Source organism: Capricornis sumatraensis, chromosome 17 (genome assembly GCF_032405125.1).
Source record: "Capricornis sumatraensis isolate serow.1 chromosome 17, serow.2, whole genome shotgun sequence".
NCBI classification, from domain to species: domain Eukaryota; kingdom Metazoa; phylum Chordata; class Mammalia; order Artiodactyla; family Bovidae; genus Capricornis; species Capricornis sumatraensis.
This window is the reverse complement of record NC_091085.1, coordinates 75,168,951-75,188,773: the sequence shown is the minus strand read 5'-3', so window position 1 is coordinate 75,188,773 and position 19,823 is coordinate 75,168,951. Positions and strand designations below refer to the sequence as shown.

The window sequence follows — 19,823 nt, the reverse complement described above, 5'->3', positions numbered from 1 at the left end:
GGGCTAAAACCTGTCAGACAATTTTGAAAACTGGATTTTCAGCATCGGACAAAGATTTACAAATTGTCACACCACTTCAAAGAAAATGAGGAATACTACATGTCTCCTTTAGATTAGTAAAGCATGAGTACTGAATTTTGAACTTGGACATCAGTAATACTTAAAACCTGGCAAGGTATGGGCTGTTCCTTCAGATTATCAGTTAAGATCACATTCTAGATTTGAACGGCCAGTTATGTAAGATCTGCTAGAGACATCACATTCTGCCTGTCCTAGAATCTTTCCACAACAAAGCTATTAGTATCCTTTTATGCCACAGACCATTTCAGAATTTGAGGTGATCTTGAGAACACTAGGTGGCTAATTTCTAGTATCTTTTGGCCTAGATTTTAAAACAGGCTCATGTACTAGAAAGAGCCCAGAAGCTCTATAGTTAGGGAGCCATATAGAGCTGACCCATCATTTACTGAGCAACCACTGGCGAATGGTGTAATATCTATGCACTGCAATTTTTTATCTGCAAAATGCCATATTATCACCTTCCTCTGCAAAACTGCTGTACAATTAAGTTAAATAAACAAACACAAAATATGCAGAAGGAACAAGCATGGAGCAAAACACCTAACTTGAGAAATAATACTAGAAAGGAAAGAACTAGCAACTCCCAGTTTGAGGATGGTTTCATTACAAAAGCACTCCCACTGTGAAAGTTTAAATATCTGTGCATTTTATGATTTCAAACACATTATACTTTTCCATTACTTAATTTTTGAAAAAGATTAATGCTAGCTATTGTTTTAATGGCTGATGGAAATAGTTTACTTGGGGATGCAGCCACATATAATTATCTTAAAAATTACCTGGGTAGTCTGTGCATATCCTTGAGTGGGCTGGGCGGTATAAGCGCTGTAGCTATAAGAGAAATTAAATGCAAGAACTGAATACAGAACATCCAAATTTCATTACTAAATTCTCTACAATTAGAGGAGGCTCTGTACTCTAAGAAAGCAACCAATCACACCCAAAGTACACTTGTAAAAATCTGACTTACCCCTGCTGGGCTGCAGCTTGGCTGTATGTACTATAATCTAGAGAAAACAAGAAGAGAAAATAGTGTGAAGCCAGAATTTACAAAGAGGAAAGAAAAAGGAGGGAAGGAATTCAGGCAGCAGGAAGATGAATTTTTAAATACCGTACTGAGAAGACCTACAGGACAACACAGGTCCAAATGAGTATCTCTTCTCTCTCAACACCAAACCAAAAAATAAGTCTAAGCCAGTTAAATTCAGAAAATTTGAACAAAGTCCTAGCTAATGAGGTCAAGATCAGCTGATTTGGCAGATACTTTGCATGTTCCCATGACTACAAAGCCTCCCTTAACCCACTTGCTGTCATTTCAAATATATGATCATCATCCTAAAACCAACAGGAGACGAGATAAATGTAATAGGGCCCAAAATTTTACCCTCAGGAGGCACACAACAATGTTAACAATACTGGAAGACAACAACAATTCCAATACTGGAATATAACACTACAATACTGGAATGGCTGTATCAGTAGCTACATCTCCTCAAAACCTAGTTAAAAAAAAAGTCACTCCCTCACTTGAACAAGTTAGACCGCCCATAATTCCCTAGGAAGGCTGAACAGAAATGGCAGAAAATGATACATGTTATCCTGCAAACCAGGGTTCTAAAGGGTTTGCTGACCCTATGAGGGGTTATAGCTATAATTTAAAAACTACCCGCGTTACAAATCCCACTGAAGACCTATAATTGGCAGAGGAGAAGGCATTTAATCTTTTGGTTGAATAGCTTGGTTTTAGGTAAAACCATCTTTTAAAACTTGAGTGATTTCACCTTAAAAACACACTATTTTTCTTCCCCTGTCCTAAATAAACCTTCCTACAATTTTTCTTTTCATGAGAAATTTGTCCAGTGGTTAGGAATCTGCCTTCGGGAACATAGGACATGGGTTCGGTCCCTGGTCTGGGAACTAAGATCCCACATGCACAGGGTGGCTAAGCCTGTGCACCACAACCACAGAGAAGTTTGCATGCCACTATGAAGATTCAATGTGCCGCAACTAAGACCCAGCACAGCCAAATAAATATTCTTTTTTTGAAAAAAATTTACAAATGCACAAAAAGGGGACTTAAAAGAAAAAACCCCTCTGGTCCACTGAAGTGTCTAAAATCAGTGAAAACAGAAAATAAAATTGTTAAGAAGCTTTCATGGCACTACTGAAGTAAACATTCATATACTTTAAAAAAATCCTGCCCAATTCTCTGCTCTCCCTAAGAACTACTGTCTTATTCTATTAATATGTCAGAAGACAATACCGCCATTAAGGCAGACCAAAGGGCCCTTCCTTTCCAATCAGAAAGCAGTGCCTTATCTGAAAGCAAAAGCTGACAGCTCTTCACAGAGGGGGTTTCTAACCTCACTCCAACAGAAGCCTGCTTCACAGTTCACCTGGCCTGCCCCTAGAGCATTCTGCTGAATCCATCTCTTTAACTTGGCTCATTTTTCACCTCTACTCATAACTTGACCACTTTCCTTCCTCTACACCCTTAACTCAGAACCCTGAATCATCAACATTATCAAATCAACCACCAAAGGCTATGTATAATGAGTAATTCGATTTGTTCAAGACAATCTCAGCTCTGTATGTGACATATAAAAATTCAAATCACCTCTTTCACGTTTTAGTTAAAAAATAAACATACCAATGAAACACCAAAAATCAAATATTTCAACCTACATTGTACTGAGGCTTCTGTGTGAGGAATGGTTCCATATCACTGACATGTACGTTCAATGTTTGCAGGAGAACTTTTACACAACAAGTTATGTAAAACATAAAACTGCCAAAGCTGACAAGGAACAACCAATGATCTCACATCAATGGGAAACCAGCTGATTTATTTAGCCCCACACTGTTGGGCTAGGGGAGGTAGTAAATGTGCTTCACGAGAACTTTTATCTTCCTACAGCGTAAAAACCTTTATATGGCCTCAAAAATCTATAGTTACACACTGGTCAGATTATTTACCAGTTATTTTTTGTTATAACTCCCAAACGTGTAGCTGAAGACTACACTAAAACACAGGACAAGTTGAGGAGAAAGGGGGCTCTGGGTGGGGGCCTCCAGAGTGCTCTGCCAAGTCGCTTCAGTCGTGTTAGACTCTTTGCGCCCCTTTGGACTGTAGCCCACCAGGCTCCTCTGTCCATGGGATTCTCCAGGCAAGATTACTGCAGTGGGTTGCCACGTTCTCCTCTTGGGGGTATTCCCAACCCAGAGTGCTAGCAATATTCTATTTCTTGGTCTGCATGGTGGTTACTTGGCAGTTTCTTTGCTAAAGTGGACCTATACTTTAGGTACTTTTCTAAATATGCCAAATAAGGAGGAAGAAAAGCTAAGAATATTGCCCAATGTGATGGCTTTTAGAAACTTCAGGCAGTCACGACTGGAAATGTTGGGAGTTAGAGCTTCAGACTACATCATAAGTTAAAGAAAGTCACTTCAGGACAACGCCGTGAGAGCTGTAACATCAGAAACTAAGGGTTCAAAAAGCTCTTCAAACGTCTAGCCTAAGCCGGTCATCTTGAAGGACAGGACACTGAAGCCCAGAAAAGTTAAGGATTCCCTCAAAGGACCCCCGTCAGACCTGCTGCATGTCTACATAAACCACAACTGCAATTCTAATACAGTATGCGGCGGTCACCAGTACACAGAGCGTGAGCAAAGGAGAACGAAAAACTGGCATGTCCACACACACACACACACACACTGAAATACACACACGTGTACTCCCCAAACTTTCACGGCGAAGGGAGAGCAGCACTCCCCCTTGCAAAATCCTAACACTGCAGGGAAGAGGAAGGAGGAAAGGGCTCTGAGGAAACCATTCCCCACCAGAAGGTGTCTTGGACTGTGGTTGTTTCAGAGTCCTTTCCTCCAGGGGCACTCTGTACCCTGGCACTAACAGCCAGCATCTACCACCTGCTTGTGTACAGACCACGAAGCTGTCTTGCCCTTGCTTGATTCTGGACCCTTTTCGGATTAAAACTCGGAAGGACCCAAAGCTTTTCCCATCTTCCCTCTCCTCTAACTGCCTCCAAGGCCTGGAGTCAGGGTGCCTAAGAAGAACCCCAGAGGCAAAAATCTCCCCACCCGATCCACAACCGCAGTTAGTGCACGGACTGCAAACTGCAGCTCCCTTTAGGCTACTCTCTTACACACCCCGGGGCGGTAAGGACCACCCCACACACCAAATTCCAGATCCCACCCCGGGCTTTCTTTCAAAATCCAGTCCGCGCCTCCTTCCGCTCTCTTCTGTCAGACCACGAAATAAACAAGCCTCTCTCGGCTTAACCTAAGCGAATAAACTTGCGAGACGATTACTTAAGCATAATTCAAACGCCGACCGAGGCCTTTTGTTTCTCCTAAATAAAAATGGCCAAGAAATATCTTTCAGTGGTGGATTCCTGGCCTTGCGAACCGGGTTGGCCTCATTATACAACAGGCCTCCCTCCGCGTTTGATGAAAAATGGCCCTGGGAAGCCGCTTAACTGCTTTTTGTGGCGGAAAGAAGGACTAATAATGGTTTAAAAAAACAACTTTAAGAAGCAGCTGACTGGGTAGTTGTAAAGCGGAGCGTGGGGCGGGGGCGCTCCGTTTAAAGCCCAGTCGGGCAGAAGTTCGGCGTGGGGGCTGGAACCCGCCGAGGGGAGCAATTCGGCTGCCCTGGACGACGTGCCAGCCGACCCGGCTTTAAGGACGACGGGGCTCCGGCTCACAGGTCGGCGCCCCTCGGCTCACAAATCCGCGAAGCCTTTTTTTGTTTATTTGCTCCCCCCCCCTCACCCCGGGCTTCCCGGAGAGGCAGAGTCGGCCTCGGGCCCAGGCTGCGGGCCTGGAAATGGAGTTGTGGTGAGCAGAGTCAGAAAGGCGCGGGCCTGCCGCTTCTCGAGCCGCCGCCCGCCCCACCTCCAGTTTCGGGGTGCCGGGCCCGAGGCCTGGCCGAACTCTCCCCCCGCCACGCGGGGCCCCGAAGCCTCAGGCCCCGCCCACGTGGCGAGCGGCCCGGATCTCGGGGCCCGACCGCCGCCACACAATGGAGGCCAAGGCAGGCCCCGCGCGCCCCCGCCGCCCCCAGCCCCCCGCGCGCCGGGGACGCCGGAAGGTTCCAGGGCCGGCCTGCCCGGTGGGGGGAGGGGAAGGAGCGGAGGGAGACGCCGGCCGTCGAGCTTCTCAGACCGCGGCGGGTACCTCACACCCTTCTCGGGAAAGCCCACTCAGTCGTCCCTGCCTTCCCCAAGGACGAGCGGCCCCCAATCTGGGCGTCCCTGCCGTCGCCGGCGCGACCGCAGTCCCACCACACTCACCCGTGGACGCCATTTTCTCTCCTTCCTTCTCGTTCTCTCAACGTCCGTCTCCCTCTCGCTGGTCCTCTAGACGCCGCACTGCGCAGGCGCGGGACCCGCAACCTCAGGCGCTACCATCGGGCCCCGCCACGGGGGAGGCGGAAGGCGGAATGACCCGCCGCTTCCCGTCCTTCGCGCCCGCCTCTCTAGTCCTGATTCTCTCTAAAGAGCCCCGGATGTGCTGAGCGGCCCAAAAAACCACCGCGGGGGCGGGCGCGGCGGGTGAGCGGGTCTCGGTGACGAGTCGGAGTGATTCTCTGGTCGACGCCGCGTCGTTTGGGGAATGGTTACGCCCGCTGGTTCTAGGGACCGTCTCTGAAGAGACTACCTTGGAGGAAAACGGAGGCCGGCGGGAACACTAGGGGGAAGGGACCCGGGCCTTAAACAACTGCTGACTAATCGGCGGGCGGCGGAGGAGGGGGTGGCGTGCCGACCGGTCGGCCGGGGTCACGCGCCGGAGGGCGAGCAGAATGAGCTCGGGGCGCTCGGGCCTCGGCGGGAAGCTAGGGTACCGACTGCCAGCCGAGGGCCCCACTCGGCCTTCGGGGGGCGGGGGGCGCGCTCCGCAGTGAGTACCCCGGACACGTGGCCCGGCCCGCGGGGGAGGGAGCCGAGACCGGTGGGCTGGATGGGAGGCCCTGAACGTAGCGCCCGGCCCGACAGGCCCGCCCCCCCCCCCCCGAGTAACGGTCGAGGTTGCGAAGACTCTTTTAATCAGCCCTCATCCAACACTTTTTGTTTTTACAGAAGGGGAAACTGAGGCCCAAGGAATTTGGGCACATCTCCTAAAGTCACAAAGCTGAGTCTCACCCACACCCGGGACCCCCGCCCAACTGTCCATGACCCGGAAGAATCATTCCTGTCCCTATCTTTCCATTCTGTCCTTCCGGTTTCCCGGAGAGGTAGGCGGGGTCTGAGGGTGCACAGCTCCATTTTATAGATAAAGAGATTGAGCTCTGCAGCATTCAGATCCCAGTTCAGTTTGTCCAAGGGGAAGCCTCTTACTCTTGTTAAAGTAACCCGGGGGGGGGCGGGTGATGGTGAGGGTGCAGGAGGATAGCAGTGCCGCAAGGCTGACACCAGCCTGACTTCTTGGACTCCACCCGATCTCTCCAGCCGGGTGCCCAGGTCCAGCAAAGGGCAGGGCTCATTCAAATCCTTGAGCGGGACCTGGAACAAAGCTAGTGTCTTTCTTTTCAACGAACACATACAAAGCACTAGCTGTGTGCTAGGAGCACCCTGAGAAACTTGGCTGTGAGTGAGAGGAGCATCCCTCCTCCCCCAGTTCAGACCACCTGCCTAGAAAACTGGCCAAGCGCTACTCATTAGATAGGGTAGGCTTCATAATGATGGGGGCGAGGGGCGCTTTGAGCTGGGCTTCAAAGGATGAGTAGGAGTTTGCTGTTGGAGAGATGGAGCGAAAGACATTGGAGGCAGAGCAGTTTTCTATATTTTTTTCTGCAAGAGAGTGGCAGGTGGGTTTTGATGCCAAGGATGCCCCTGACAAGGGAGCAGATGAGGCAGCCCTCTTATCTCTGGGATTTCCCTTCCTCTCCTGTGACATCGGCTCAGTTGGAGTCCTGAGACATGCTAGGGTACCAGAGTGGGGATTCCAGCAGGGCTTAGAAGACACAGGAATGTGAGGAGGGAGAACACGGGAGGGAAAGCCTTGCTTCGTGGGCAGGGGATTGGCACGATTGAGGGCAGCTGGGCTGGAGCGACTGCTTCCGTGTTGAGGCCTCTCCCTTGGTGGGGACGGCCAGGGTGGCTGCCATTTATCCAGCAGGAACTGTGGGCCTGCCTAGTTTATTCCTTTTTCTTATCCTACAAGGAGTAAATTTTCTTAATCCCCAATTTACAGATGAGGAAGGAGAGGCTCTAAACTTGCTCAGAGAGGAGGAGACAACAGGAAGAAGCGGAGTGGATCCTGGAATCTTCCTGTGGAAGTGAGGGTAGGGCCAGAGGGGCTGCGATCAGGGCTCGAGGAGGGGGATGTCTCTGTCCGGTGTCACGGTGTGGACTCCAGCTGCCCCTCCTCCAGCCCTCCAGCTCCACCTGCTCCCTAATCTGCCTGCCCTTTGGCTGGCCTCGCCCCCTCGGTCAAGGGCAGCTGAGGCCACCTGGAGCTCTTAAGTCAGTGGAGGGGAGCGGGAGGAAGGTGGCTAGTCTGTAGCCAGAGGGAATAGGGAGGCAGAAGATGGCCTTCAATTTACCCTGGTGGGGCTGCATAAATCCCCCCCCAAACTGGGGAGCCTGGCGTCCCCGTTCAACTTCCTGCTCCCCGTGCTCCCCAGTCTGGGCACCTTTTCAGGGCCCATCGGGGCCTGGCTTCTTCTCTCTGACACATAGACAGGGGACAGCGGTGGCTGAGCACAGGGCTAGGCTCTGAGCTCTAGTGTGGCCAAGTTGCTGCATCGACCTCTCCAGCCTCGGTTTCTACTTCTGAAAAATGGTGCTATTGCTATGGTAGCTGAAAGGAGGTCAGATAAAAGCTGCAATAGTAACTGTTGTCACTGTTTTCCTTTACCCCTAGCACACAGTCCCACGGCCACCTTCAGCCAAGTTATGCATGCCAGAGGCCCCCCTGGCCTACCGACCCCGGCACTGCCTCTCGCTTCCTCTGTCCTGATGCTGCTAATGAGCACCCTGTGGCTGCTGGGGGCCGGCCCCAGCCTCGTCCTGGCCCCAGAGCTGCTGCTGGACCCTAGGCAGGGTGAGGGCCGGCCGCATGAGCCTTGGAGGCAGGAGATTTACTGTAGGGCCTGAGACCAGTTGGCAGGAGCACGTGCGTCCTGCAGCAGTCAGGCAGGCGTCGGACCCAGCGCCCCGGGGAAGGTCTGCCTTGGCCAGGAGCGTGCCCAGCTCAACCACAGCCGAGGAGGGAAGGCAGAGGGGCCAGCACGGGGGTGGGAGCCTGTGAGTAGGAATTCTTTTCAGATGGCTCCCCTGTCTGGTGGTTTTCCCTTAAACTAAGGCTTTTAGCTAAGCCCAAAATAGGGAGGAGGAGCTAGGGGTTTGAGGACTGGCGGGAGCTGGGCACCTGTTTCCCAAGAATTGGAGGAGCTCAAATGATGCTCACAGAAATGAAGTGACTTTCCTATGGCTGGGTGCTCTAAGAAGACTGATGGTTGGGTCTGGCTTGTTCTACTTAAAGTAGCAGCGGGGAGGGTAGCCATAGTGTTTGGAAGCCCTTGATCCCCTCGACCAAGGGTGAAAGTGCTGGCCGTGGGCAGGCTCTGGCTCCCCGGGAGGGGAGACTGGCTTGGTGGACGGCCCCAGCACACCTGGGCCAGACTCGGGGGACACAGCCCCTAACCTGGCACATAAGCCCCTTCTCTCCCCCAGCACACCGGCTGCTCACACATGCTCTGGGCCACACGGCCCTCCCCAGCCTGCTGCTCAGCCTGCTGCTGCTGCCCACATTGGGCTGGCAGCAGGAGCGCCACCTGGGCACGCTGCGGTTCCTGCATGCCTCCAGCCTGCTCGCGCTGGCCTCCGGGCTGCTGGCCGTGCTGCTGGCAGGCCTCGGGGTGTCCGGTGCAGCCGGGGGCTGCGGGTACATGCCCGTCCACCTGGCCATGCTGGCGGGGCAGGGTTCTCGCCCTCGACGGCCCCGGGGGGCCCTGCCACCCTGGCTCCTGCCGTGGCTGCTGCTCGCCCTGACACCACTGCTCAGCTCCGAGCCACCCTTCCTGCAGCTCTTCTGCGGCCTCCTCGCTGGCCTGGCCTGTATCCTTTGCCGGGGCCCAGGGCTGCTGTGGATGTGCGGGCTCCGTGGCTGGGCCCCCCTGGGTGCCAGGGAAGGAAGTGGCACGAGGAGTCAGGCCCCCCTCATTCACACGCATCCCAGGGGGCATCTCTGAGTGTTCTCTCTCCGGCTCTGGGCTGGGGACTGGGGGCTCGTGGCCACACAGAGGTGCCAATTACAGTTTAAAGGAAAGCCTGGGAGCTGAGGGGCCCTGGGAGGCGCCTAGCCTGGACATCCCAGTGGAGATGGCAGCTACACCGGGGCCGTGCAGGATGAGATGGTGGAAGAGGAGAGCACGGGCCCGCAGTCAGCGTAGAGGATGAAGGGCCAGGGTGAAAGTGAGCCTGGGGCTCTCCTGGCCCCAGAAGAGGGCCTGGTGCGGGTGTGTTAAACACAGGCTTAATGCCTTTCAGGGCGACACTGCAGTCAGAGGGAACGGTGGGCACAGGCTGGCCCCAGGGGTTGCTTAGGACTGAGGATGCCCGGCCGGATCCTGGAGAGAGGAGCGTGTTGCCCTCGCTGTGACAGTGCCCAGGGGTGGGCCTGGTGTCACAGACCTGAGCGGGCCCACAGGGCTCGGGGGATGGCAGGTGGGGGGCAGCCGAATTGGGGTGAGATGGGTTTAGGGATGAGGCATGCCACTACCTCTTGCTGGCTGGGTAGCTGCAGGCGGGTCCCTTTTCCTCTCTGAGCCTCCGCCCTGATGAGGGTGATAATGCCGCTCTGGCAGGGCCACGGTGAGGAGACAGGAGGGAATGCCTGTCACACACGGGGCACAGGGCCTGGCATGTGGCCTGGGCTCCCCCGGCTGCATGTGGTTTTCCTTGACCAGCCGCCCTGCCCCGGGCAGACAGACGCTGCCGGGGCCTTCCGGTGGCTGGAGCTCTCAGAGCGGCGGCTGCAGGCGCTGCAGGAGGGTATCCTGTGCCGGGCCCTGGTGGGGTGCTGGCCGCTCCGGCTCCTCCCCGCCCCAGGTGGCCCAGCTGAGCTGCCCGTCGCCCATCCTCCCGGAGCGAGGTGAGGGTGATGCCGAGGACACCGGCCCTGGTGGTGACAGCCGTGCAAGTGGCTGGCAGTCAGCCTTCTTCTGCTTCTGCCCCTCCAGGCCCCCCACCCCTGGACCTCCCCGCATGGCCTCCCCTAGCCTCTGGCCCCTCAGTGAAGGCTCAGCCTCGATCCCACCAGGCCTGAAGCCCGTGCAGCCTCTTTGGGAGGGCTCCTCAGAGGCTGGACTGGCCTGGTCTGGGCCTGGCTTCCCCCCGGGGACCCCGCTGTGGGCAGCCCTGGACCAGCAGATGCTGCAAGAGGGGATCGAGGCCTCACTGCTTGAAGGCCCAGCCCAGGGCCCCGAGAGCCCACTCTGGTTGCCTAAGTCCTCCGTCTCCTCTCTGCGGTAAGGTGGGGTGGGTGGGGGGGGTGCCCTGTTGTGGGGGCTGGAGGCGGCCCTGACCCTCCCACCCCACCCCCTCCCCCGCTGCAGGCTGCAGCAGCTGGAGCGCATGGGCTTCCCCACGGAGCAGGCGGTGGTGGCTCTAGCAGCCACGGGCCGAGTGGAGGGGGCCGTTGCACTGCTGGTCGGCGGGGAGGTGGGCTCCGAAGCGCTGGTAACTCAGGGGAGGGAAGGGCCCACCCACCCTGAGGGTCCTGGGCCCCCATAGCATAGACAGGCCCTCAGGTGAGAAGAAGCCCGGCCTGTGAGGGGGACGTTGGAGCCCCAGCCCTATCTGCTAGAGTCAGGAGGGGGTCCAGGGTGGCCCCCCAGCACCCTGCCCCAGTACTGTTGAGAATAAAACCCAGTTTACTTTTCAGCCTGGATCTCGTGGGGCAGTGCTTGTCTGACTCTTACGTTGGCATCAGGGGGTTGAATGAATGAACGAGCAGTGAACAAATGGCCGACTGCAGGAGGGCAGTGCTCTTGCTGGACGCCTGGCTGGGGGTGGGGATAGCCTGAGCCTCCGCTCTGCCCCCTACCCCGTCCCCCAGCTACCCAGGTGATGGCCAGGGAGCCCCGGCTCCACGGCCCTCGGGGACAGTGAAGGCCACTGAGGAGAGCTGCTGGCCTGCCGGCTGCTCCATCTAAGTGCACACAGACCAGGCCGGCAGGCAGTCAGGCGGGGCCTTTATTGGCTGATAGGCATCTACCTGCTGGGGCTGTCACAAGCGGCTGTGGAAGCAGGCAGCCCCCCCTCCCCCGGGCCATGGAAGGGGCTGAGGGTACAGGGGTCAGAATTGACACAAAGAGCCCCGAACATCCAGTCAGATCAGGTAGCTCGACCTCAGGGTCAGGAAGCCAGCACCAGAAAATGAGGAGGGGTACAGGTGGGCCCCCCAGGTTTAGCTGGGGAGCCGGGAGGCGAGACTGCCCGCCCTCGTCATCCCTGGGCGTGTGGAGGGCTGGGCAGTTGATGAGAAGCTCCAAACCTGCCTCCTGCAGACCTGCATCACCCCATTTCACAGAGGGAAACTGAGGCCCAGGGCCCTGAGCAAGGCCTCACCTCTCACCTGGGCCGTGCCTCCCTCTCAGGCCCCAGTCCCTGCTCAGCCTCATAGGAAGCAGACATGCGCGGGGTGCCAGGACCAAGACCCCCACCCAAAGGCCTCGGTGGTGGAAGGGACCCTGAGGATATCAATAAATACAGGCAGGCAGACCCCAGAGGCAGCTGGCCCAGGCTAGGCTGGGAAGGGAAGCCTGGCTGGCCCTCCCCCAGGGGCCACCACCGCCCTCAGTCTCTCTCGTCTCGGCTCCTGGGGGCCACGATCCGGTAGCTGGCCGCATGTCCTCTCTTGCCCCGCAGGAGGCTGGGGGTGCCCGTGCCGGCGAGGCTTGCCCCTGACCCCTCTGGTTCTGCCGGAGGGAAGAAGAGAGGGAGGGACGGAGAGAGGCCAGGTTAGTGAGGTCTGTGTGGGGCACCCACCTGCCCTTGGCCTTCCAGGGGTGGGGCTCTGTCATCTGGAAGCAGAGCTGTGGGAAAGAAGGGGGTCTGCAAAGCTGCTTAGTGCCCGTCCCCCTGGGAGTTACTAGCCCCTAACCCAACTAGAGCACTCAGGGCCTCTGCTTGATTTTCTGTGACAGGTGGGGATAAACCCACCACGTTTCTGAAATGCTTCGTATGTAGTGGATGCGCCATGAAAAAGTACTTTTTCATTAACATATTTTGGATGTGGAGGTGTGCCCTGAGTCATTCCCATTTCATAGCTGGGTAAACTAAGGCCAGGCATCACTCTTTCTCTCTTGTTGGGTTATACAACCCAAGTGGGGAAGGCTTTAGGAAGGCTAGGCTCTGCCACTGACCTACTGTGTAGCTTCAGACCTCTGTCAGGGTCTCAGTTGTCTGATTGCTAAAACCTGGGGGACGGTCCAGATACAGAGGCCCTGGGCAACTCCAGTAATTGTTGAAGTCAGTTCTGATTTGGCTATGGTGAATTAGCTGGCCTCCAAAAGTAAAACTGAATAATTGGTGTTTTTCCCACCTGGAAAACTCCTACTTATCCTTCAGAACCCAGATCAGTACCTACCTCCTCCAGGAAGCCTTCTGTCACTATCACCTCAGTCCTTCTCAAATGAGGGGATAGGCAAGTTGGAAGGATGGACTGTTTTTCCAGAGGGAGAGTCCCAGGATGGAGGACTTGGCTGAACCTCTAAAACCCTGTTCACAGAACCAACACTTGGACTCTGGTTGTGCATCACCTGCGCACTGAAGGCCAAGCGGCTGTACCCTCATAGTCATAACTGTCCAGTGTCCTGGCCCTGTGTCCTGTGAACCTCTGGACTGAGATCTGGGGCAGACAGGTGTCTGCAGTCACAGTCAAGGGACAGTTCATGCCCCACACCAGGGAGCACGGGGGGAGGGAAGCCCAGAGCTCAGGTCCCAGCATCAGCTCAGGCCAAGTCCTGGCCTCACCGTATTCCAGTCATGCGGCCTTGAGCAAGTCCCAGAGGAACGTGGGGCTGACACTGCTGGAGTCACACTCCTGTGAAGTGTTTAAGGTGACCAGGAGTGGAAAGTAAATACTGGGTCTTGAGAGTCACAAGGCTGGGGTGTTTTCAACTCCTGCAGGTCTGGGCACTGTGAGTCAGTCCTGAGATGCTGTTCTGATATGACCAAATTCAGGGCCTTGGTTTTCCCTGGGCCCCACTCAGTGCCTAGCAGAGCAGAGGGATCGGGGAACCTCTGCTGATGGAGCCCGAAGAGCTGGGGCTTTCGGCTAGACCTAGGGGACGCCAGGGGCTCACAACTCTCCGTGTCATTGTGGGAGTCACACGAGCCCTCTGAGCCTGTGTTTCTTCCTCTGTGAGGTGGGCATGGTACTGCCCACCTAGAACGCATGTTACAAGGACTGGGGATGCGGAATAGAAGTTCCCCGGCCCAGGTGGCCCAGGTGTGTGACAGCTGTTACTATTACCGTTCTCGATCACAGTCTAAGCGCGAGCCCATCTGCGCATGACGAATCAGTGGGGACGGCTCCATCCCCTCTGCTCCCCTGCTCCCCCAGCCCCCTTCCCGGCCACACTGAGTGGACAAGGGCCCTGCCAGGTGCCTGGCACTTCCTCTGTGGGCTGCTGAAGGAGGGCCAGGGCACAGAGTCAAGGCCACAGTGTGTCCCTTCTGGCTCCTGTCCCAGTCCTCCTCCTGAGGGGGTGTGGGGGCACCTGACAGAGAGCTGAGAGCCTGGGATTTGGTCCTTGGTCCTTCCTCTGGGAGAAGAGAAGGTCTGGGAGATGGTTGGATAAGTTTCTAGAAGTTGGGGAAGCCATGTGGCTCAGCAGCTCTGGAAGCAGACCCCGCACACCTTCCCACCCCCGGAGGGCGGGGCTCTGTGGGGGCTGCCCTCTCCCCTCCTCCTGGCACTCGGAGCCTTCCATGACTAACGCGAGAGTCCCATCTCGCAGGAAGGCTTCCCCTCACACACATCCTTTGGTGCACCTGTTCCCCACGCCCCTCATCTCTACAGATGCTGAAGACCCCCTGCCACCAAGGCAGGTACCCTGAGATTGGCCTCTGCACCTGCCCAGACCCAGCACGCAGCTGGTGTGCCCTACACTTTTGCCAAATGAAGGAGACGGCTCTGACCTCAGCTCTCCTTCCTGCTGGGGGCCTCAGTTTCCCCATCTGTAGAACAGATATGAGGTTACGTGTGATGTCTGAGGCCATGTGCACTGAAGCGTTGAGAGATGGGGCGTCTGGGAGGAGAGTGGCTGTTGGGGCCTCTGCAGGTAGGAGAGGGTTAGCCCCAAGGGCAGTCAATCCCTGCCTCTCTCCAGGGCCGCCACAGACTCCAGTTTAACTCGGGGAGACCTCCTTAGCCCCACTGTGTCAGCCAGGTGGGGCTAACCTCTTTTCATGCCTGCATTCAAGGACCTTCTCAAATGGGGCCCTGCCAGATCGTCTACCCTCGGCTCTCACCCCTCAGCAAGCTCACGGAACAATCCTTCTGGGTTCTCTGGTCTCTTGGCTTTTGGCCATGCTATTCCTTTTGCCTGTTCACTTGCCCCCTATCCTTGCCTTTCAAGGCTCCACCTAGATGCCTCCTCCAGGAAGCCCTCCCGAGATGCCCTCTGCCATGCCCCAGCCTGCATCAGGAGCACTTCCGTGCTTTCCTGGTTGCCAGTACTCACCCCACTGTGGTATTCCTCATCCTGGGTTTAACACCCAGGTCCAGGGCTCCCCTCCCCACCTGCCCGCAGCAGCTCCCTAAGCTCCACGAGAGCAGGACTGTGTCTGTCTTATCTGTTGGAACCTGTCCGGCGAGGTACCTGGCACAGAGCAGGTAGGTGCTCGATCACTCAGGAACTAGTAACCAGAACCTTCTCTGTGCCAGACACCGTCTGCTGGCTGGATGGAAGGGCTGAAGAGGGGGTGGTGGCTGCTAGTCTGGATCCAGTGCTGGGAGGTGCCGTCTGTGTCCCCAGGCCCTTCCCAGGCCCTTCCTGGCAGGGGCTGCCCCTGCCTGCCCGCCCTGCCATTACCTGGCCAGATGATGGCTTCCAGCAGGGTGACCCGTCTGGCCAGGAGCTCCAGCTGAGCCTGCTGCTGCAGGAAGCTCTGTAAGCTAGGAGCCTGATGGGAGATTGAGAAGAGCAGACGGTGCGAGTCTGACCTCCAGGGGCAGGCTGGGCCGGGGAGTTGAGGGGAGGGGCAGGAACCTCTGTCAGGATCTAGGTCTCTCCTCAGGGGACGGGGCTCACCTGGCTCCTCCAGTGACCAGACGGGTGGAGAACTGGTGGCTGACTGCCTGGGGGAGGGTCTCTCAGCCCACTCATGGGGCACCCTGGGGCCAGGAGGGCCTGCTTAGTGAGCGCCTCTGGGGTCAGCGCTGGAGGGTGGTACATAGCCCAGAATCCCCTGGGACTCGAGCCTGGCTGCGTCACCCACAGTCCCCTGCCCTGCTGGAGTCTGGCCCTGTGACCTGCTGGCCCATGGACTTGCACACTGGCTCTGCCTAGAGTCTGGATCTGCTGCCCATAATCCTCCTGGTGGCCTGGGTTCTGATGTTATTACCCACAATCCCCTGTACTGTTGCAGTCTGGCTCTGTTACCCACAATCCTCTGCTGCCCTGGAGCTTGGCTCTGTTGCCCATCATTCCCTTCAGACTCAAAATCTGTCAGCCGTGGCATCCCTGCAGGCCTGGAAACCACATTACCCACAGTTTCCGGAGCCCCAGGTCTGACCACAGGGGTGGGGGCCCGGGTTTCTGGGGCTCCTCTCTTCCCCTGTGGACTCATGGGACCAGTCATCGAGGGATGGGTGGTCTTGACCTTTCACGTCCCCACCTGGAGAAGGTCAGGTACCTTCTCCGGCCTCTTGACTGGGCCCAGGCAGCTCCACCCTGGAGGGCCTGGGGAAGGCTGGCAGGCGGGGGCTGGGCTGTCTGTCCGTCTGTCTCTACTCACCATAGAGCCCAATCATTGTTTCCAAGATTAAAACCCTCTCAGCTAAAATCTTCAAAGCCTCGCGTAGTTGGTGCAACCCCTCCCCCTGTGGAGGAAAGAGACAGATGCAGCCGTGAAGGGGGCAGGGGAGGGGGGCCCTGCAAAGCTTGTTGGAGGCCCATGCCCCACCCTGGACATGCACCCGCAGCCCCTCACCACCTGCCACAGCCCAGGGCCCACGGACAGCCGGAACAAGACTCGGAGAAGGCAGGAGGGGGTCAAGGCAGGCAGAAGCAACCCCCTTGGAAGGATCCCACCCAGCTGTCTGCTCTCTGCCCACAGCCTTGCACATCTTTGCTGCACTGGGGGCAGGGGGAGGCCAGTCTGAGGCTGCCCCAGAGCCCCAGCCGCTCTTCCATCTCTGCTGCCTGAAACCAGCTGCTATCACATCCGCAGGATTCCTGCCACATCCCTGGGCCACTTGCACTCTTGTTTACTTAGCAGTCTTTGAACTGACTCAGTTTTGCCTTCAATACTGTGTTTGTCTCAGCTAATTAACTCCACCAGTGGGATCAGGCTACTTTCCAATCGTCTTCCCACTCATGTCCAAATGAACATATCAGAGTAAAATCAGAAGATGTCTGAGTGGCATCACTGTTGGGAAGCTAGGCTTAAAATGCTGGCAAGGCTGAAGTCCAGGCCCAGGTGCCCCCTTCCCTAGTCCTTTTGGGCCCCTTCCTCACAAGGGCTCTGACGGCTCCAGGTCCATATGCTGCACACGTGGGAGGCAAGCCCTCGGCCCCGCCCTTTCGTCTCAGCTGAGTCTCCAGCACCCCTCAAACCCCTCCCCTGGACCTCCCTGCTCCGGGGTCTCCTGTCTCAAGTAGTGCTGACACTGCCCAAGGCTCTGGTCAGGGACCGCCAGCTAGCCCTCACCTTCACTTCTTCCCAGTGTCCGTCTGTCTGTCCTTTCCTCCCCCTAGCATAAGGCCCATGGTCTTGTCAGAACTCCACACTCCCTCACTCCTTCCTTCCTCTTTCCTAGTCCAGACTAAAGACACTTCCGAGATGTAGAGATCTTAATTCTGACCGAGCGCCAGAACGGCGCGAACTATTCCAGCCCTGACACGTCTGGGAGCCTCTCTCAAGTCCTTTACTTAGTGCGGATTAAATGAAGGGATGAGGTATAATACGCATCTTGGTACAATTGCTACCTTCAAGGTAGCTCTTCCCACAAAAAACATCTAACCAGAGTCCTCGCAATGTGGCTGTTCTGAATGAGCCCCTGGCCATGCTAGGACTGCCCCTTATGATCTGGCTGTCCTGTCCACATCACATGGATGGGACTACTCTCAGGCCACTGCCTGGCCATGGAGCCAGGGGGTCACCCTGAAGTGACCCCTCTTCAAGTATTACATCTATCTAAAAGTAGATGACCTTCAGAAACCACATTAAGCCGCTGGAGCAGGGACAGTGGAGAAGCTGACGAGATGCAGGAAGAGGGCAGCACCTCCGCAGCTGGTGGAGGGCAGTTCACCCGCATCTCCCCCTGAGGGAACTATCAGGCAAATCCAGACGGAGGGGCAGTCTCCAAAAGACAAGCTCGAGAGAAGGAAGAGAAGGGCAGGGGGCCTGTTCGGGATTAGAAGAAACTAGCCACCTGACAACCAAATGTGATACACGAATCTTGATTTGATTTTGGATTTGTTTGGGTTTTTTTTTAAACCAGCTACAAAATGCATTTTGGAGATGACTGGTAAAATTTATAGTAGTGAAGCGAATTCGCTCCGTCGTGTCCGACTCTTTCCAACCCCATGGACTGTAGCCTACCAGGCTCCTCTGTCAATGGGATTCTCCAAGGCAAGGGTACTGGAGTGGGTTGCCATTTGCTTTATAGGTAAGCTGTATATTAAGTGGCTGAATTCATGTCAGCCTTTTTAGGGGTGAATGTGGTACTGCGGCTCTTTGGGAGAACGTCCATGCTCTTGCAAGACACACACTGATGTGCTGGGGGAGATGTAGATGAGGTCTGCAACTTACTTTCCAATGGATTAGGAAAAAAGGTCTGTAAGTATATAAAGAGCGAAAGAACAGACATGGCAAAATAGTAATAACTGGTCAGTCCAGAGGAAGGGCATAAGGATAGTCACTGAGCCAACTTTTCTCTATATTTGAACATTTTCAAAGTAAAAACCTGGGGGAAAAATGTAAAAAAAACCAATATTCTGTGTAATTGGCCTGCTATTTGCACCGATGATGCCTCAGTGCCCCCAAGCCTGGCCTGAGTGTCCAGGGCCTGCTGGACAGCCCCTTAGCTGGCACACAGACATTCCCCATGGAGAAAGCTTCCCCAGAAGAAAGCCAGCTGCTCCTGGCTGTCTTCTGTCCTTCTCTATTGTAAACATCTCCCTTAATTTCTCGCCCCCTCACCCCACAGCCAGACTGGCACCCACGTGTCTCTCAGCTCCACCGACATCTGTCCATCTTCACCGGCCCCCTCCCAATTCCGGCCCCCACAGCCTCTTGCCAGGATGACGAGGACAGCCTCCTGTCTAGTCTCTCTTTCTGCTCCCACGTTGCTCCCTTTTCCCATCCATTCTCCACGTGGTAATCAGAGGGATCTTTTGCTAACAAAAATCTGACCACATCACTCCCCTACTTAACATTTCAATGCATTGCTCCCCACTGCCTACAGCACAAACTTCACATTCCTCAACATGGCCTCTTAAGTCCCCAAAGCCTCTTTGACTTGTGTCTCACTCCCTGCCTGTCAGCCTCTGTCGCTCCAAGTATTTGCAGCTCCTCAGACACCCCAGGCTTGCCCGTGCCCCAGGGCCTTTGCACATGATGTTTCCTCTCTGCCTGAATGCCCTTTGCCAGGCCTCAGCCTGAGTCTCCTCATCCAAGAAGATGCTGAATTGCCCCCTGCCGTCACAGCTGAGCTCCCCTGTCCTGTCACTGCTAGTTACTGGTCTGTTCCGCCCCCCCCCCCACCCCTGCCGTGACCACTCTGAGGGTGGGGACTGTGTCCAGATCACATCTGTGTCCACAGTGCCCAGTCTGCGGCCTGGCACCACCAAGGAGGTGCTGGGGGAAAGTTAGCTGGTTCCCCAAGCCCTGGGAAAAGCCTGGGCTTCAGTTCCAGCTCTGCCAACAATTCACTCTGTGGAGCTGGGCCTCAGTTTTTCCTATCTGAATAAGGGGTATGGGCTTTGGTCTGGACGGGCCAGTGCCTGCAGCGCATCCTCATGACCACTGGGTGTCACTGCTGAGCCACAGACAGGTCAATGGCCGCAAGCGCTTCACCAAGTGGGGACTAGCAGGTGGAGTGTGGGTACAGGAGCCCTTCCGCATGCGTACCTCATCCCCACCTGCCCCCAACACAGCTGGCCCCCCAGCCCCCAGAGCCTCATGCAGCCCCCAGCCCAGCAGGTTCCCTCCCAGGCAGGCGGCAAGCAGGGACAGGAGAGCAGGTGGGTGAGGGGAAGGCAGGTGGATGGGCAGGGGCCCTGCTACCTCATGGCGGTGGGAGTCCCTCCCAAAGGTGGTTCTGAGTTTGGGGTCTGTTCTGAGAGAGCTCAGGCATCTGTTTTCCTGTTGGGCCCCCCATATAGGGATGGGGCTGCCCAGCCTGATTCAGCCTTCACCCCACCTCTCCCACCTCCCCCGGGCCTCTGAAGAAGCCAGTGAAGGAGCCAGAGGGCTGGGATCTCCTGGGTCTAGCTGACCCCCAGCCCCGCTCATGCCCATGCTGACAGTGTGCTTAAGAGA

At 56.0% G+C, this 19,823-nt stretch overlaps 2 protein-coding genes across 11 annotated transcripts in view; one reads left to right on the top strand and one right to left on the bottom strand.

Annotated features, from left to right (window-relative positions):
• The first annotated feature begins 5,542 nt into the window (after window positions 1–5,542).
• RHBDD3 (rhomboid domain containing 3) lies at window positions 5,543–10,962 on the top strand. Of its 4 annotated transcripts, none has more exons than XM_068989968.1 (8): window positions 5,543–5,654; window positions 6,180–6,334; window positions 7,294–7,384; window positions 7,966–8,145; window positions 8,778–9,161; window positions 10,035–10,197; window positions 10,286–10,573; window positions 10,661–10,962. In XM_068989968.1, exons 4-8 carry the CDS (start codon window positions 7,998–8,000, stop codon window positions 10,836–10,838), a joined length of 1,161 nt encoding a protein of 386 aa, XP_068846069.1. In that variant the 5' UTR covers window positions 5,543–5,654; window positions 6,180–6,334; window positions 7,294–7,384; window positions 7,966–7,997; the 3' UTR covers window positions 10,839–10,962. The 4 variants fall into 4 exon arrangements, with proteins under 4 accessions (XP_068846069.1, XP_068846070.1, XP_068846071.1 ...); XM_068989969.1 differs by lacking the exon at window positions 5,543–5,654 and adding an exon at window positions 5,726–5,940; XM_068989970.1 differs by lacking the exon at window positions 5,543–5,654 and adding an exon at window positions 5,726–6,000 and having other exon boundaries at window positions 7,294–7,378.
• Window positions 10,963–11,342: 380 nt separating this feature from the next.
• EMID1 (EMI domain containing 1) overlaps window positions 11,343–19,823 on the bottom strand; it is a 40,572-nt gene continuing 32,091 nt past the window's right edge. For 3 of the 7 annotated variants that reach the window (XM_068989932.1, XM_068989934.1, XM_068989935.1), the window contains 2 exons: window positions 16,074–16,158; window positions 11,793–12,025 (listed from right to left, as the gene is read on the bottom strand). In XM_068989932.1, coding sequence (XP_068846033.1) covers window positions 11,904–12,025; window positions 16,074–16,158 — 207 coding nt within the window. In that variant the 3' untranslated portion in view covers window positions 11,793–11,903. Of the gene's footprint in view, window positions 12,026–15,148; window positions 15,240–16,073; window positions 16,159–19,823 lie in introns of all 7 variants that reach the window. The other 4 variants (XM_068989931.1, XM_068989933.1, XM_068989936.1 and 1 more) reach the window with 3 other exon arrangements.

Bases quoted from the DNA above. Each gene is read 5' to 3' on its own strand.
- RHBDD3 (XM_068989968.1), top strand. From the start codon at position 7,998: ATGCATGCCAGAGGCCCCCCTGGCCTACCGACCCCGGCACTGCCTCTC. The intron at 8,146-8,777 runs GTGAGGGCCGGC...TCTCTCCCCCAG, and splicing joins GCTGCTGGACCCTAGGCAGG to CACACCGGCTGCTCACACAT. The intron at 10,574-10,660 runs GTAAGGTGGGGT...CCCCCGCTGCAG, and splicing joins TCCTCCGTCTCCTCTCTGCG to GCTGCAGCAGCTGGAGCGCA.